The sequence below is a fragment of the Littorina saxatilis genome, linkage group LG15 (genome assembly GCF_037325665.1).
Source record: "Littorina saxatilis isolate snail1 linkage group LG15, US_GU_Lsax_2.0, whole genome shotgun sequence".
Classification (NCBI taxonomy): domain Eukaryota; kingdom Metazoa; phylum Mollusca; class Gastropoda; order Littorinimorpha; family Littorinidae; genus Littorina; species Littorina saxatilis.
Window position 1 is genome coordinate 1,749,624 of NC_090259.1, and position 15,007 is coordinate 1,764,630.

The following is a 15,007-nucleotide window of genomic DNA, read 5'->3' on the forward strand; positions in this document are numbered from 1 at the left end:
GTGTTTGTGTGTGTGTATGTGTGGGTGGGTGTGTATGTGTGTGTGTGTGTGTGTGTGTGTGTGTGTGTGTGTGTGTGTGTGTTGGTCTTTTTGGTATTCAAAGTCTTTTTCACAGACTGTAAGAATGTCTACCTTTTGTTGTCTCGCTGGCTGCTTGTTCTTTGTGCCTATAATGTGCGTCTGCCTGTGTTCAGTGTTCTGTGTGCCTATAATGTGCGTCTGTCTGTGTTCAGTGTTCTGTGTGCCCATAATGTGCGTCTGTCTGTGTTCAGTGTTCTTTGTGCCTATAATGTGCGTCTGTCAGTGTTCAGTGTTCTTTTTTTTAATTTAAAAAAAAATTTATTCTCTTTTTGTGAAGTTTGTTAAAAAAAATTTTTTTACATGTATTTGCTATACATGATAGGACATCACCTAAACAAAGGGACAGAACCATACAACAGAAAAACACTTGAACAATTACAACATACATGGGGTGGGAGGATGGGTGGGGGAGGGGGGATGTTCAGGGCTTGGTGGTCGCAGTATCAAAAGGATTTAAGAAAGAAAAAACCTAAGGGTTACATCAAAACATGCATATACAGGCGCCAATCCTTGTAAAATGTATCTACTGTATTATTCACAACTGCGTTATACTTTTCACAAATAAATCTTTGCTTAAAATTTCTACTAAATGTCTGAAAATGAGGGGTCTTTTTGTTCATTTTGGAAATATATACGTGGTGTTTGGCACAGATTACTAACACATCAAAAGCTTTATCGGTGACTACATTGTTCGCAACTCCAAGAAGAACCAGTTCTTTAGACAGTTTTAAATTGTCACAATGGGTGCAGTTCGCCTTTAGCCAATTTACAAATTCTATCCAAAAAGTCTGCACTTTATCACACTCCCAAAACATATGTAAAAGGGTTTCTTCATTTCTACCGCAAAATGTACACAATGACGTATCCACAATTTTTCGCAAAAATAGAAACCGTTCTGTGGGCAAAATTCTGTACAATAATCGGTACTGGAACCATCTCAGACAAGTGTCTTTTGTTGTTTTAAAAACATGTTGAAAAATAGCCTTCTTATCTAACAAACAGTCTAAAGATTCAGACCATTTTTCGATACATTTTGGGACCGTAACATGTTCAATCAGTTTTTTGTAAATAAGTTGTGTCTTACCTTTACAAATACATTTCCACACAATGGGCTCTGTCATAATAAAATGTTTATCAAATTCTAAGCCGATTTTTCTCTGATATTTTTTAACAGCCTGGATTACACCTTGATACAATACAAAATCTCCTCGCACATTTGGATATTTAATTTTAAACGCATTATAGGATAAGTATCCATTTTGTCCCAAAATATGACCAATCTGAGCAATTCCATTGTCAATCCAGTTTTGAATGTACACTGTCTTTTTATCTCTGCGAATATTAACATTATAATGTAAACATTCTGATACAAAATCGTTAAAGGTTGTAGGGTCAGATTTTTCATGTAGTTTCTTATAATGTTTAAAAACATCGGTCCAAAACGGGTTTTCCATTCTCTGCATCAAAACATTTGCAAATTCCTCTCCTCTCATATTAATTGTTATAACAGATGGACATGCTTTAAACAATAATCTTGATATTAATCCAGTAAGACCAACAACTCTTTTTAACCAAACAATTTTTAGAGATGACAGAAAACATTTCACGTCAACCATCTTTAATCCTCCATCTTCATAGGATTGGGTGACCGTAGTTCTTTTAATTTTATCTCTTTTTCCATCCCAAAGAAATTTGAAAAAAATATTATTTAACTCCATCATACTAATCAGGTAAATTCGTAAACAAATGTGTCAATTTGGAAATAGCCAAGGTTTTTAGAACTGTTATTTTACCAAAAGGTGTCAGGTTCCTTCTGGTCCATGAATTCAGAAGTTTTTGAATTTCCTTTTCTATAGTTAAGAAAAACAACCTCGGATACATTTACTGAAAAAATAACACCAAGTGCTTTAAAGTTATCCGGGTTCCAGGTAAAATTCATATCAGGCAAAAATCTTCTTTTGCAAAACTTTAAAGGTCCTAAACAAACTACAATTGTTTTATCATAATTCAGTCTCAGACCTGATAGTGATGCCAAATGTTGTAACACTTTTATACTTTCGCAAAATGATTGCTCTGTACCATCAAGAAACAGACTGGTATCATCGGCGAATTGTGACAATAACATATTTTCGCCAAGAATATTCATAACCCTAAGTAATGAGAACACCACATAAATTTCTAATTCTTGGAGACTTTAACGAAGATTTTTTGAATAATCCATCTCCCCACTTTCTTAATTTAATACAAAAAAACAATCTGCACCAGCTCGTTACTGAACCCACACGTATTACAGAAACTAAATCCTCATGCATCGATCTGATCCTGACCACGAGTATAAACTTAATCAGTGAAGTTGTAGTGTTACCCCCCATTTGTAGTGACCATTCTGTGCCATGTGTAAAATTAACGTCACAGAGACTAAAAAAAGGTCAGTTCAAAAGGACTATATATAATTATGCCAAGTTAGATGTTGATACATTTTTGTTTGAATTGAACAAAATTGATCTTTTGAACACAGTTTTAAATGCGTCCATTGACGAAGCTGCTGCCTTGTTTTCTGAACATTTATTCCGTGTTGCAAAAACATGTATGCCTGTTAAGATAATAACAGTACGTGAAGATGATGCCCCATGGATGACTGAACATATTTTACAATTACGAAACGCAAAAAATTGTATACATCAAGTTGCTAAGCGCTTAAATACACCTGAGCAGTGGGCATTATTCCGCCTGACTAGAAATCAGTATACAGATGAAATTCGTAAAAGAAAAAGAGATTATTTTCTAGAACTTGATGAGAGGATAAATTGTAAACAGAACTTCGGAAGCAAAAATTGGTGGCAACTTGTTAATTCCTTCTTGAAGAAAAAAGGTGTTGCATGTAACGAAATTCCACCGCTAGAAGATAATGGAAAAATTATTGATAACATTTGTGAAAAAACGATTTTGTTTAATAATTATTTTGAAAGCCAGTCTAAAGTTGAAAATCCAGACGATCCCCTGCCCGAGGCAAATTGGTGTAATACATCTTTATCGACTTTTGAATTAACAGAAGCTGAAGTTGTCCAAGTGTTAAGGAATTTAAATTTATCCAAGGCCGTGGGCCCTGACGGAATACATAATAAACTGCTTGTAGATGGATTACCTGTTATCGTTCCACCGCTTACAGTTCTCTTTAACAGATCCTTGTCTGAGGGTGTTTTTCCAGTTGTCTGGAAAACTGCTCACATTACGCCCATTTTTAAGAAAGGCGATAGGAGTGCTTGTTCCAACTACCGTCCAATCTCTTTGCTGAGTTGTATTGGGAAGGTGCTTGAAAAATGTATACAAATCCGTGTGTTTGGTTATTTGAAAAATTATGATTTGATTACACACTGCCAATCTGGTTTTATTGCTGGTGATTCGACTGTTTATCAACTATTGAGTATATATGATGATTTTTGTGTTGCACTTGATAAAAACATTATGTCACAGGCAATATTTTTTGATGTATCCAAAGCTTTTGATAAAGTCTGGCATCGCGGTCTGCTCCACAAGCTTGAGGCGATAGGTATAAGAGGTCCCTTGCTTGTTTGGTTTGAACATTACTTGAGCGATCGCAGACAAGCAGTAGTATTGAAAGGAACCAAATCAAGTTATGCTACCCCTTCTGCTGGTGTCCCTCAGGGTTCTGTCTTAGGACCTCTTTTATTTCTCATTTATATTAACGATATTGGTGTTGGTCTTGAATCAGTGTTGAAACTCTTTGCAGACGATACGAGTATGTACTTAAGTTTAGATAACGATGATGTACGAGCAGAGATTTTGAATTCTGATTTGGATAAAATTCGCACATGGGCTTCTAAATGGAAAGTCACTTTTAATTGTCAAAAGACAGAATTGTTGGACATTTGTAGGCAACAAAATGTTTTACTTCCACCATTGTATTTCGAAGATGCACACTTAGTTGATGTTGAAAATCACAAGCACCTTGGCGTCATTCTACAAGGTAATTGTAAATGGGATTCCCACATAAAAAGTCTAATTGCTAAATGTAGAAAGTCAATTGCGTGTTTTGGTTTATTCAAGCATCGTTTAAACAGAAAATCACTTGAAGTTATATATAAATCCTTTATGTTACCATTGTTTGATTATGCGGACGTTATCTGGGATAACTGTACACAGTGTTTGGCAGACGAGTTGGAGACATTGCATCTCGATGCAATCCGAATCATTGTAGGTGCAGTACGTGGCACAAGCCACCAAAAACTGTATAACGAATCGGGTTTTGTGCCCCTGAAAGAAAGGCGACGTCGTCATAAACTTTTGCTGTATTATAAAATTGTAAATCGTTTAACCCCAGAATATTTATATTCCAAACTGCCGGTCCTGGTTTCCGATGTAAATCCTTACCACAGACGACGCCCTCTTGAACGTAAGTTTCCATTGTGCAGAAGTGAGTTATATAAATCTTCATTTTTTCCTTCAACGACAGCTTTGTGGAATAATCTTCCAGAAAATATACAACAAACGCAGTCAGTTGGTGAATTTAAAAGGTATTTGACCGATGGAGATGTTGTTGTTCCACCGTATTATTATCTAGGCAACCGCCAGGGACAGGTACTTCACAGCAGGTTGAGATTAAACATGAGCGATTTGCAACAAGACTTAGTTAACCGACACCTCTCTGATAATTTAGAATGTACGTGTGGAGCATGCCCGGAAGATTCTGAACATTTCTTATTACACTGTCCAAAATTTAAAGAACATAGAACCATTTTATTCAATAGTCTGCCAACACACGTTCTGGACTGCAAAACACTCTTGTTTGGAAATACTGATTTAACTATATCTTTGAACACGAAAATATTCTCTGTTGTACAAGACTATGTTATGTTAACTAATCGCTTCGGCTGATATTATATTAACTGTGCAATTGATGTAGCCAGGCATTCTCTCCCTCCCTCTCTCTCTCTCCCTCTCCCTCTCTCTCTCTCTCTCTCTCTCTCTCTCTCTCTCTCTCTCTCTCTCTTTACCCTATTTGTATAAAATATAATTAAAGATTATCAAGATAAGTGTTGAAGCTATCACTTGTTCGCCATGTTTTGCTATCTGAATGTGTATTGATTATAAGTTCAAGAACGTGTCCATAAGCAATCTGCTTGTTAACGTTCTCAATGTTGTTATTGTTTGAAACGTGTGTATGTGAATTTGAATAAACACGCTTAAACCAATATTCATGCCACAAATCTTTTTGTTCTGGCGTACCATAAGAGACAATATTTCGGCACAAATCAAAAATAAATAAGGTGACAGCGGATCCCCGTGCCGGGTGCCTCGACCTACATTAAACCATGCTAAATACCGACCATTAACTGAAACACAGGACTTAATTTTGCAATAAAAAGTAAAAATCCATCGTTTCATGTCATTTCCAAAGTTGAATTTGCTCAAAGATTTTTCAATAAATGACCAGGCAACACTGTCGAAAGCCTTTTCAAAGTCGACCATCAAAAGTAGGCCAGGTATATTATGTTTATTTGAGTAGAACAGGGTATCATATATTAATCTGACGTTTTCACCAATATATCTTCCTTTCAAGAAGCCTTTTTGGTCATCATGAATCAAATTTGGCAAAACACGTTTAAACCGTTCTGCAATGCACGTTGATGCAATCTTATAACCCGTATTTAACAGAGTAATTGGTCTCCAATTTTTCAAAAGTGTTTTATTTTTTCCTTCCTCTGTCTCTGAGTCACCGACATTTCTCCTTTCTCAAATCCACAATTCATAGTTCTGTGTGCCTATAATGTGCGTCTGTCTGTGTTCAGTGTTCTGTGTGCCTATAATGTGCGTCTGTCTGTGTTCAGTGTTCTTTGTGCCTATAATGTGCGTCTGTCTGTGTTCAGTGTTCTGTGTGCCCATAATGTGCGTCTGTCTGTGTTCAGTGTTCTTTGTGCCTATAATGTGCGTCTGTCTGTGTTCAGTGTTCTGTGTGCCTATAATGTGCGTCTGTCTGTGTTCAGTGTTCTGTGTGCCCATAATGTGTGTCTGCCTGTGTTCAGTGTTCTGTGTGCCTATAATGTGCGTCTGCCTGTGTTCAGTGTTCTTTGTGCCCATAATGTGCGTCTGCCTGTGTTCAGTGTTCTTTGTGCCTATAATGTGCGTCTGTCTGTGTTCAGAGTTCTGTTAGTTTGCTCTCTCTCTCTCTCTCTCTCTCTCTCTCTCTCTCTCTCTCTCTCTCTCTCTCTCTCTCTCTCTCTCTCTCTCTCTCTCTCTCTCTCTCTCTCTCTCTCTCTCTCTCATGCTCTGTGCGTCCCTAATCGTAAACACAACAGTATAATGTTTATATCCATACCGGTTTTGAATATGTCTGTTGTGCTCTCTGTTGAAACTGCCGTTATGTTTTCAGGACATCGTGATCTTCGTCAACCGTGACGGGTGTTACATCGTAGAGGCACAGTCGGACAGACAGTGGGACGCCATTATCCGGAACATGGATGACCTCCACGCCTTCACCGTAAGTCTCACATTGCTCAGTTTCAAAAGACAACATGTGTATATCGCGAACGGGACGGGTGCCGCTTTCTGACTGGACGAGTTGTTAGAGTTGCATGCAATTTGTTCACCTAGACTCAGATCTAATACGAAATGAGTCTGTGTCAGTCTGTCTGTCTGTCTGTCTGTCTGTCTGCCTGCCTGCCTGCCTGTTTGTCTGCCTGTCTGTCTGTCTGTCTGTCTGTCTGTCTGTCTGCCTGTCTGTCTGGTTGTATGTGTGTGTGTCTCCCGCACATGGCTTAGCAGAAAGAGCTTTAAAAGCCATAATTGCATTCATGACGTATTCTCGAACTTTGCAACCGCGAATTTCTTCCAAATGGAAAGGCCAAGAATTTCTTCCAAATGGGAAGGCCAAGAATTTCTTCCAAATGGGAAGGCCAAGAATTTCTTCCAAATGGGAAGGCCAAGAATTTCTTCCAAATGGAAAGGCCAAGGTCTTGGTTTGTTCAATCGATGTCAAATCTCACTAATTGAGTTCTAAGTAGACTTTGCAAAGACTTCACGAAGTGCCAAGCTGCGTACAGCGCGTTCAGTGCCAAGCTGCGTACAGCGCGTTCAGTGCCAAGCTGCGTACAGCGCGTTCAGTGCCAAGCTGCGTACAGCGCGTTCAGTGCCAAGCTGCGTACAGCGCGTTCAGTGCCAAGCTGCGTACAGCGCGTTCTGCCAGAAGAAGTCAGATCTTGCTATTTCATGGTATCAGTAACTTCCCTTAGTCTCTGATCTTTTGACACACATGGTATCAGTAACTTCCCTTAGTCTCTGATCTTTTGACACACATGGTATCAGTAACTTCCCTTAGTCTCTGATCTTTTGACACACATGGTATCAGTAACTTCCCTTAGTCTCTGATCTTTTGACACACATGAGAGCAACAACTGATTGAACTTATTGCACCCGCTCATCAACAGTGACAATGATGCGTGTTACAACAGTGACAATGATGCGTGTTACAACAGTGACAATGATGCGTGTTACAACAGTGACAATGATGCGTGTTACAACAGTGACAATGATGCGTGTTACAACAGTGACAATGATGCGTGTTACAACAGTGACAATGATGCGTGGTACAACAGACCGATGTTTTCTTTCTTTCTCGTGTTACAACAGTGACAATGATGCGTGTTACAACAGGAGGCAGTGTACAATCTGATTGAGGTCAAGACAGGACTGAGCACTCTATCCTTCCTACTCTCTCCGCCCCCCCCCTCTTTTTAAGGTGAAGTCTTGCAGGTGGTGCCAATTTGTCAGGGAGATGTTGGCAAGATGTCCTTTTGCTAACCATGGCCCCGTCAACAGTGCCCTTCACATTGTGTTGTTTCTCGTGTTACAACAGGTATACAACCAGATCCAGGCCAAGACAGGACTGGGCACCAAGTCCCTCCTACTCTCTTCCCCCCTCCCCCCCCCCCCCCCTATTGCAGTTAACAGCGTCCAACACAATCTTTGTTTGTCGTGTTACAACAGGAGACGGTATACAACCAGATACAGGCCAAGACAGGACTGGGCACCAAGTCCCTCCTACTCTCTTCCTCCCCTCCCCCCCCCCTACTGCAGTTAACAGCGTCCAACACAATCTTTGTTTGTCGTGTTACAACAGGAGGCGGTATACAACCAGATCCAGGCCAAGACGGGACTGAGCCACATGTCCCACTCCGCCGCCTCCTCTGCCTACCACAGCCGCCTGGAGACCTGGGAGTGTGCTCGCAAGGACGTCACCAAGGTGGCCTACATGCCCGCCTCCAACTAGATCGTCACAGTCTGCACACGGGTCAGTTGACATGTCTGGTGTTTTTAACCACACGCAACCAAACGCGCACACATACACGCACGCTTACAACACACACACGCACGCACTAACGCACACACACACACGCTCACGCAAACACACACAAATACACACACGCACACATACACGCACGCTCACACTTTACACACATACACATACACACACACAAGCACGCACGCACACACAATCACGCACGCATGCACGCACGCATACACGCACACACAATCACGCACGCACACACCCACCCACACATACACACACACACACACACACACACACACACACACACACACACACACACACACGGATACGTACGCAGAGCAGAAATGTAAAAGACCGGCTATGTGATTTGCAAGACAACAAAACAAACACCCATATTATTTGTCTGTTGATTTCACACGAATACTGTTCTTTTGTTTTAACATAGAGGGGGAAATCGAGACGAGGGTCGTGGTGTGTGTGTGTGTGTGTGTGTGTGTGTGTGTGTGTGTGTGCGCCGGTGTGTGTGTGTGTGTGTGTGTGTGTGTGTGTGTGTGTGTGTGTGTGTGTGTGTTGTGTGTGTGTGTGTGTGTGTGTGTGTGTGTGTGTGTGTAGAGCGATTCAGACTAAACTACTGGACCGATCTTTATGAAATTTTACATGAGAGTTGCTGGGAATGATATCCCCGGACCTTTGTTTCTTTTTTTCGATAAATGTCTTTGATGACGTCATATCCGGCTTTTTGTAAAAGTTGAGGCGGCACTGTCACACCCTCATTTTTCAATCAAATTGATTGAAATTTTGGCCAAGCAGTCTTCGACGAAGGCCGGACCTCGCTATTGCATTTCAGCTTGGTTGCTTAAAAATTAATCAATGAATTTGGTCAGTAAAAATCTGAAAATTGTAAAAAAAACAATTTTTTATAAAACGATCCAAATTTACGTTTATCTTATTTTTCATCATTTCCTGATTCAAAAAAACATATAAATATGTTATATTTGGATTAAAAACAAGCTCTGAAAATTAAATGATGTACATATTTATAACCACACTTAACATAAGCTTAGCTTGTGTGGTCACAAATGTCTGTATCGCATATACATGCCACCCTGTATTTCTTTAATAAAATCTTGTTTAAACCAAAATTAAAAATATAAAAATTATGATCAAAATTAAATTTTCGAAATCAATTTAAAAACACTTTCATCGTATTCCTTGTCGGTTCTTGATTCCAAAAACATATAGATATGATATGTTTGGATTAAAAACACGCTCAGAAAGTTAAAACGAAGAGAGGTACAGAAAAGCGTGCTATCCATCTCAGCGCAACTACTACCCCGCTCTTCTTGTCAATTTCACTGCCTTTGCCACGAGCGGTGGACTGACGATGCTACGAGTATACGGTCTTGCTGGAAAATTGCAGTGCGTTCAGTTTCATTCTGTGAGTTGGACAGCTTGACTAAATGTTGTATTTTCGCCTTACGCGACTTGTTTTAATTTTCAGAGAAATCGTCACCAGACATGAACACGGGTATATTCTTGACTTCTCACGGACATCATGTGAATAAAGTTTCTTGAAGTATTATGCAGACTTCTGTCACGTTGTTTGTTTGTGTGTGTGGGTGTGTGTGTGTGTGTGTGTGTGTGTGTGTGTGTGTGTGTGTGTGTGTGTGTTTGTGTGTGTGTGAGAGAGAGACAGTGTGTGTGTGTGTGTGTATGTATGTGTATGTGTGTGTTTGTGTGTGTGAGACAGTGTGTGTGTGTGTTTGTGTGTGTGTGCGAATTTGTGACTATTGCAATAAAAAAAAGATACTTCGTATCAAACTATTCGCGATGACTATGTGTGTATAATAATGCACACAGGGGGTTAAGGCCCCTGGACTCTCGGGACCCTCCAGAACTCCGCCTAGTGGGTCCACCGATCCTCTTAACGTTCAAAGTCGGGGTCCACCGATCCTCTTAACGTTCAAAGTGGGGGTCCACCGATCCTCTTAACGTTCAAAGTGGGGGTCCACCGATCCTCTTAACGTTCAAAGTGGGGGTCCACCGATCCTCTTAACGTTCAAAGTGGGGGTCCACCGATCCTCTTAACGTTCAAAGTGGGGGTCCACCGATCCTCTTAACGTTCAAAGTGGGGGTCCACCGATCCTCTTAACGTTCAAAGTGGGGGTCCACCGATCCTCTTAACGTTCAAAGTGGGGGTCCACCGATCTTCTTAACGTTCAAAGTGGGGGTCCACCGATCCTCTTAACGTTCAAAGTGGGGGTCCACCGATCCTCTTAACGTTCAAAGTGGGGGTCCACCGATCCTCTTAACGTTCAAAGTGGGGGTCCACCGATCCTCTTAACGTTCAAAGTGGGGGTCCACCGATCCTCTTAACGTTCAAAGTGGGGGTCCACCGATCCTCTTAACGTTCAAAGTGGGGGTCCACCGATCCTCTTAACGTTCAAAGTGGGGGTCCCGGGACCCTCTTGGAGGAGCGTCGGTGGGGAGCCCTGTACGCGACAAATCAGCGTTCATGAAACAATACAAGTCATGTTCATTATTTCAGAAGTTATCACGGTCTAAATGAGAGAGAACAATCTACATGTCCAACTTGTATCGAATATCCAATATAAGTAAAGATGCGTCCTTCACAAGAGTCTCTCTCTCCTAAGTTAAAGGCACAGTAAGCCTCCCGTAAACCATCACAGATCCGGTCAGGCTTTTACACACAGTACGCCTCCCGTAAACCATCACAGATACGGTCAGGCTTTTACACACAGTACGCCTCCCGTAAACCATCACAGATACGGTCAGGCTTTTACACACAGTACGCCTCCCGTAAACCATCACAGATACGGTCAGGCTTTTACACACAGTACGCCTCCCGTAAACCATCACAGATACGGTCAGGCTTTTACACACAGTAAGCCTCCCGTAAACCATCACAGATACGGTCAGGCTTTTACACACAGTAAGCCTCCCGTAAACCATCACAGATACGGTCAGGCTTTTACACACAGTAAGCCTCCCGTAAACCATCACAGATACGGTCAGTCTTTTACACACAGTAAGCCTCCCGTAAACCATCACAGATACTGTAAGGCTTTTACACACAGTAAGCCTCCCGTAAACCATCACAGATACGGTCAGGCTTTTACACACAGTACAAACACCCTTTCATTTAAACACTCACCGATTGAGAAAATCCTCGATGCCCTCCGTAAAGAGCGAACAATTTTCAAAGAATTTATTTTTGCGTGGTTTATATTACCCCTGAGCCATCGTGAACCCGTGTGATCCAGTTTCCCTTTATCACAATGTAGTCGTCAGTTAGTCATTTGAATGCGACTCGATGTGAGCTTATCTACAAAAGCACGTTTTTATGCACGAAACAAACGGCTGTGGTTCACACGAACTCTAGCGATGGCTTTTGACTGTTGAGAGAAACGGCGATATGCATAAACAGTCGTCTGCTACGACCCTTGCGTGACCCTGCTTCCGGGCTTTTCTTTTTTCAAACTTTCACAACTTCGAATTGTACTGATCTTGTCTTGATGAAAAAAGAATTCTTTTATGATTAAAGAATGTTTGTGTAACAAGCTGTCAATTTATTATTTAGAGTTTAAAAGTTAGGTCTAGCGCAAAAACACACCACGGTCCAAAAACATTTTGATAATCATCGATTCACGGCTATCGCCAGTTTACATCAATAGAATGAGACCCGAAGGGAAGTAACTCATGTTTGACCTGAGTTCAGGATGGGTCCAAAAAGTGTTCGAGACAATCTGCAAAATTAATTCTTTAAAAATTGCTCGCTCTTTACGTAGGGCAACTAGGATGTTCCCGTTTGGTGAGCGTTCAAATGGAAGGGTGTTTGTACTGTGTGTAAAAGCCTGACAGTATCTGTGATGGTTTACGGGAGGCTTACTGCCCGGGCGTGATTTCCGGTATTGAATATTCATAACAGCCGTCCAGCACCAAAACGAGGCGCCATTGTTGTAGATGACCAAGTCCACGAAAATAAATTCTTTGAAAATTTCTCACGCTTGACAGAAAGCAGCCAGGATGTTCCCGTTCGGTGAGCGTTCAAATGGAAGTATGCTTGTACTGTATGTAGACGCTCGGGGAGCTCTGTGATGGTTTACGGGAGGCTTACTGTGCCTTTAAGGCTAACAGATTCCAGTGAGGCAGGTGTGGCCGTGCATACATCACACCTATCAAGACAGTGTGTTTGTTTCGATCGTTGTCATCCGCCAGTGCATGTCTGTATTACGTACACTCAGATGATAACTCGAGAAGACAAACCAACACAGACTCGTCCCGCGCATGCGTGACCGCATTGACACACAAAGAGGGCTCTCACACAGAAAGACAGACAGACAGACAGACACACACACACACACACACACACGCACGAACACGCACACAAACATACCTATACATACACACACATGCACACGCAAACACACACACACACACACACACACACACATACACAACACACACACACACACACACACACACACACACGCTCACATCCCGTTCGTCGAAAATCGCTGTGCATTACGACTGCGCCACCTCCGTTGAAATTTTCATCTTCCGGCATTATTCTTCGTCGCCCGAGTCGTCCTGTATCCGTTTAATTAATGCGAACATTTTGCACTGCCGGTCGCTGGATACTGCCGGTCGCTGAATACTGCCGGTCGCTGCATACTGCCGGTCGCTGGATACTGCCGGTCGCTGGATATTGCCGTCCTTCGTATATGAATTTGATACTAAGTGAATACAGACAGGATCTTACCTTGCACCCAGCTAAAGGTATTTGTTGTATGCATTGCAGTGCTCCAAACAAGTACATGTATACACAATCCACAGGCGCTTGACGCTGTGTGTGTGTGTGTGTGTGTGTGTGTGTGTGTGTGTGTGTGTGTGTGTGTGTGTGTGTGTGCGTGCGTGCGGGTGTGCGTGTGTGTGTGTGTACGTTCAGTGTCTGCGTGTGTATGTATGTGTGCGTGCGTGCTTGACGGAGTGCGTGCGTATGTTTGAGTGCGTGCGTGCGTGTGTGAATGTCTTATGCGAGTTGTGTGCTCGTGCGTGTGTTTGTACAGGTCTTCTCTTCTAAAAACAAAATACAGTAGAAGTCTGTCCCCGGCGAGACCGATCAATCCGATTGGTTGTAAAGTGATATCTGCGGCGAGACCGATCAATCCGATTGGTTGTAAAGTGATATCTGCGGCGAGACCGATCAATCCGATTGGTTGTAAAGTGATATCTGCGGCGAGACCGATCAATCCGATTTGTTGTAAAGTGATATCTGCGGCGAGACCGATCAATCCGATTTGTTGTAAAGTGATATCTGCGGCGAGACCGATCAATCCGATTTGTTGTAAAGTGATATCAATCCGATTTGTTGTAAAGTGATATCAATCCGATTTGTTGTAAAGTGATATCTGCGGCGAGACCGATCAATCCGATTTGTTGTAAAGTGATGTCTCCGGCGAGACGGTTCAATCCGATTTGTTGTAAAGTGATATCTGCGGCGAGACCGATCAATCCGATTTGTTGTAAAGTGATATCTGCGGCGAGACCGATCAATCCGATTTGTTGTAAAGTGATATCTGCGGCGAGACCGATCAATCCGATTTGTTGTAAAGTGATATCTGCGGCGAGACCGATCAATCCGATTTGTTGTAAAGTGATATCAATCCGATTTGTTGTAAAGTGATATCAATCCGATTTGTTGTAAAGTGATATCAATCCGATTTGTTGTAAAGTGATATCAATTCGATTTGTTGTCACGTGATATCTGCGGCGAGACCGATCAATCCGATTTGTTGTAAAGTGATATCTGCGGCGAGACCGATCAATCCGATTTGTTGTAAAGTGATATCTGCGGCGAGACCGATCAATCCGATTTGTTGTAAAGTGATATCTGCGGCGAGTGATATCTGCGGCGAGACCGATCAATCCGATTTGTTGTAAAGTGATATCTCCGGCGAGACCGATCAATCCGATTTGTTGTAAAGTGATATCTGCGGCGAGACCGATCAATCCGATTTGTTGTAAAGTGATATCTGCGGCGAGACCGATCAATCCGATTTGTTGTAAAGTGATATCTGCGGCGAGACCGATCAATCCGATTTGTTGTAAAGTGATATCAATCCGATTTGTTGTAAAGTGATATCAATCCGATTTGTTGTAAAGTGATATCTGCGGCGAGACCGATCAATCCGATTTTTTGTAAAGTGATATCTGCGGCGAGACCGATCAATCCGATTTGTTGTAAAGTGATATCAATCCGATTTGTTGTAAAGTGATATCAATCCGATTTGTTGTAAAGTGATATCTGCGGCGAGACCGATCAATCCGATTTGTTGTAAAGTGATATCTGCGGCGAGACCGATCAATCCGATTTGTTGTAAAGTGATGTCTCCCGCGAGACCGATCAATCCGATTTGTTGTAAAGTGATATCTGCGGCGAGACCGATCAATCCGATTTGTTGTAAAGTGATATCTGCGGCGAGACCGATCAATCCGATTGGTTGTAAAGTGATATCTGCGGCGAGACCGATCAATCCGATTTGTTGTAAAGTGATATCTGCGGCGAGACCGATCAATCCGATTTGTTGTAAAGTG

At 41.8% G+C, this 15,007-nt stretch overlaps 1 protein-coding gene across 1 annotated transcript in view; it reads left to right on the forward strand.

Annotated features, from left to right (window-relative positions):
* Positions 1 to 9,971, forward strand: part of LOC138948055 (uncharacterized) — a 13,874-nt gene extending 3,903 nt beyond the window's left edge. Inside the window, exons 3-5 of the mRNA XM_070319583.1 lie at positions 6,473 to 6,580; positions 8,219 to 8,389; positions 9,891 to 9,971. Coding sequence (XP_070175684.1) covers positions 6,473 to 6,580; positions 8,219 to 8,368 — 258 coding nt within the window. The 3' untranslated portion in view covers positions 8,369 to 8,389; positions 9,891 to 9,971. The remainder of the gene's footprint in view (positions 1 to 6,472; positions 6,581 to 8,218; positions 8,390 to 9,890) is intronic.
* Positions 9,972 to 15,007: the final 5,036 nt, after the last annotated feature.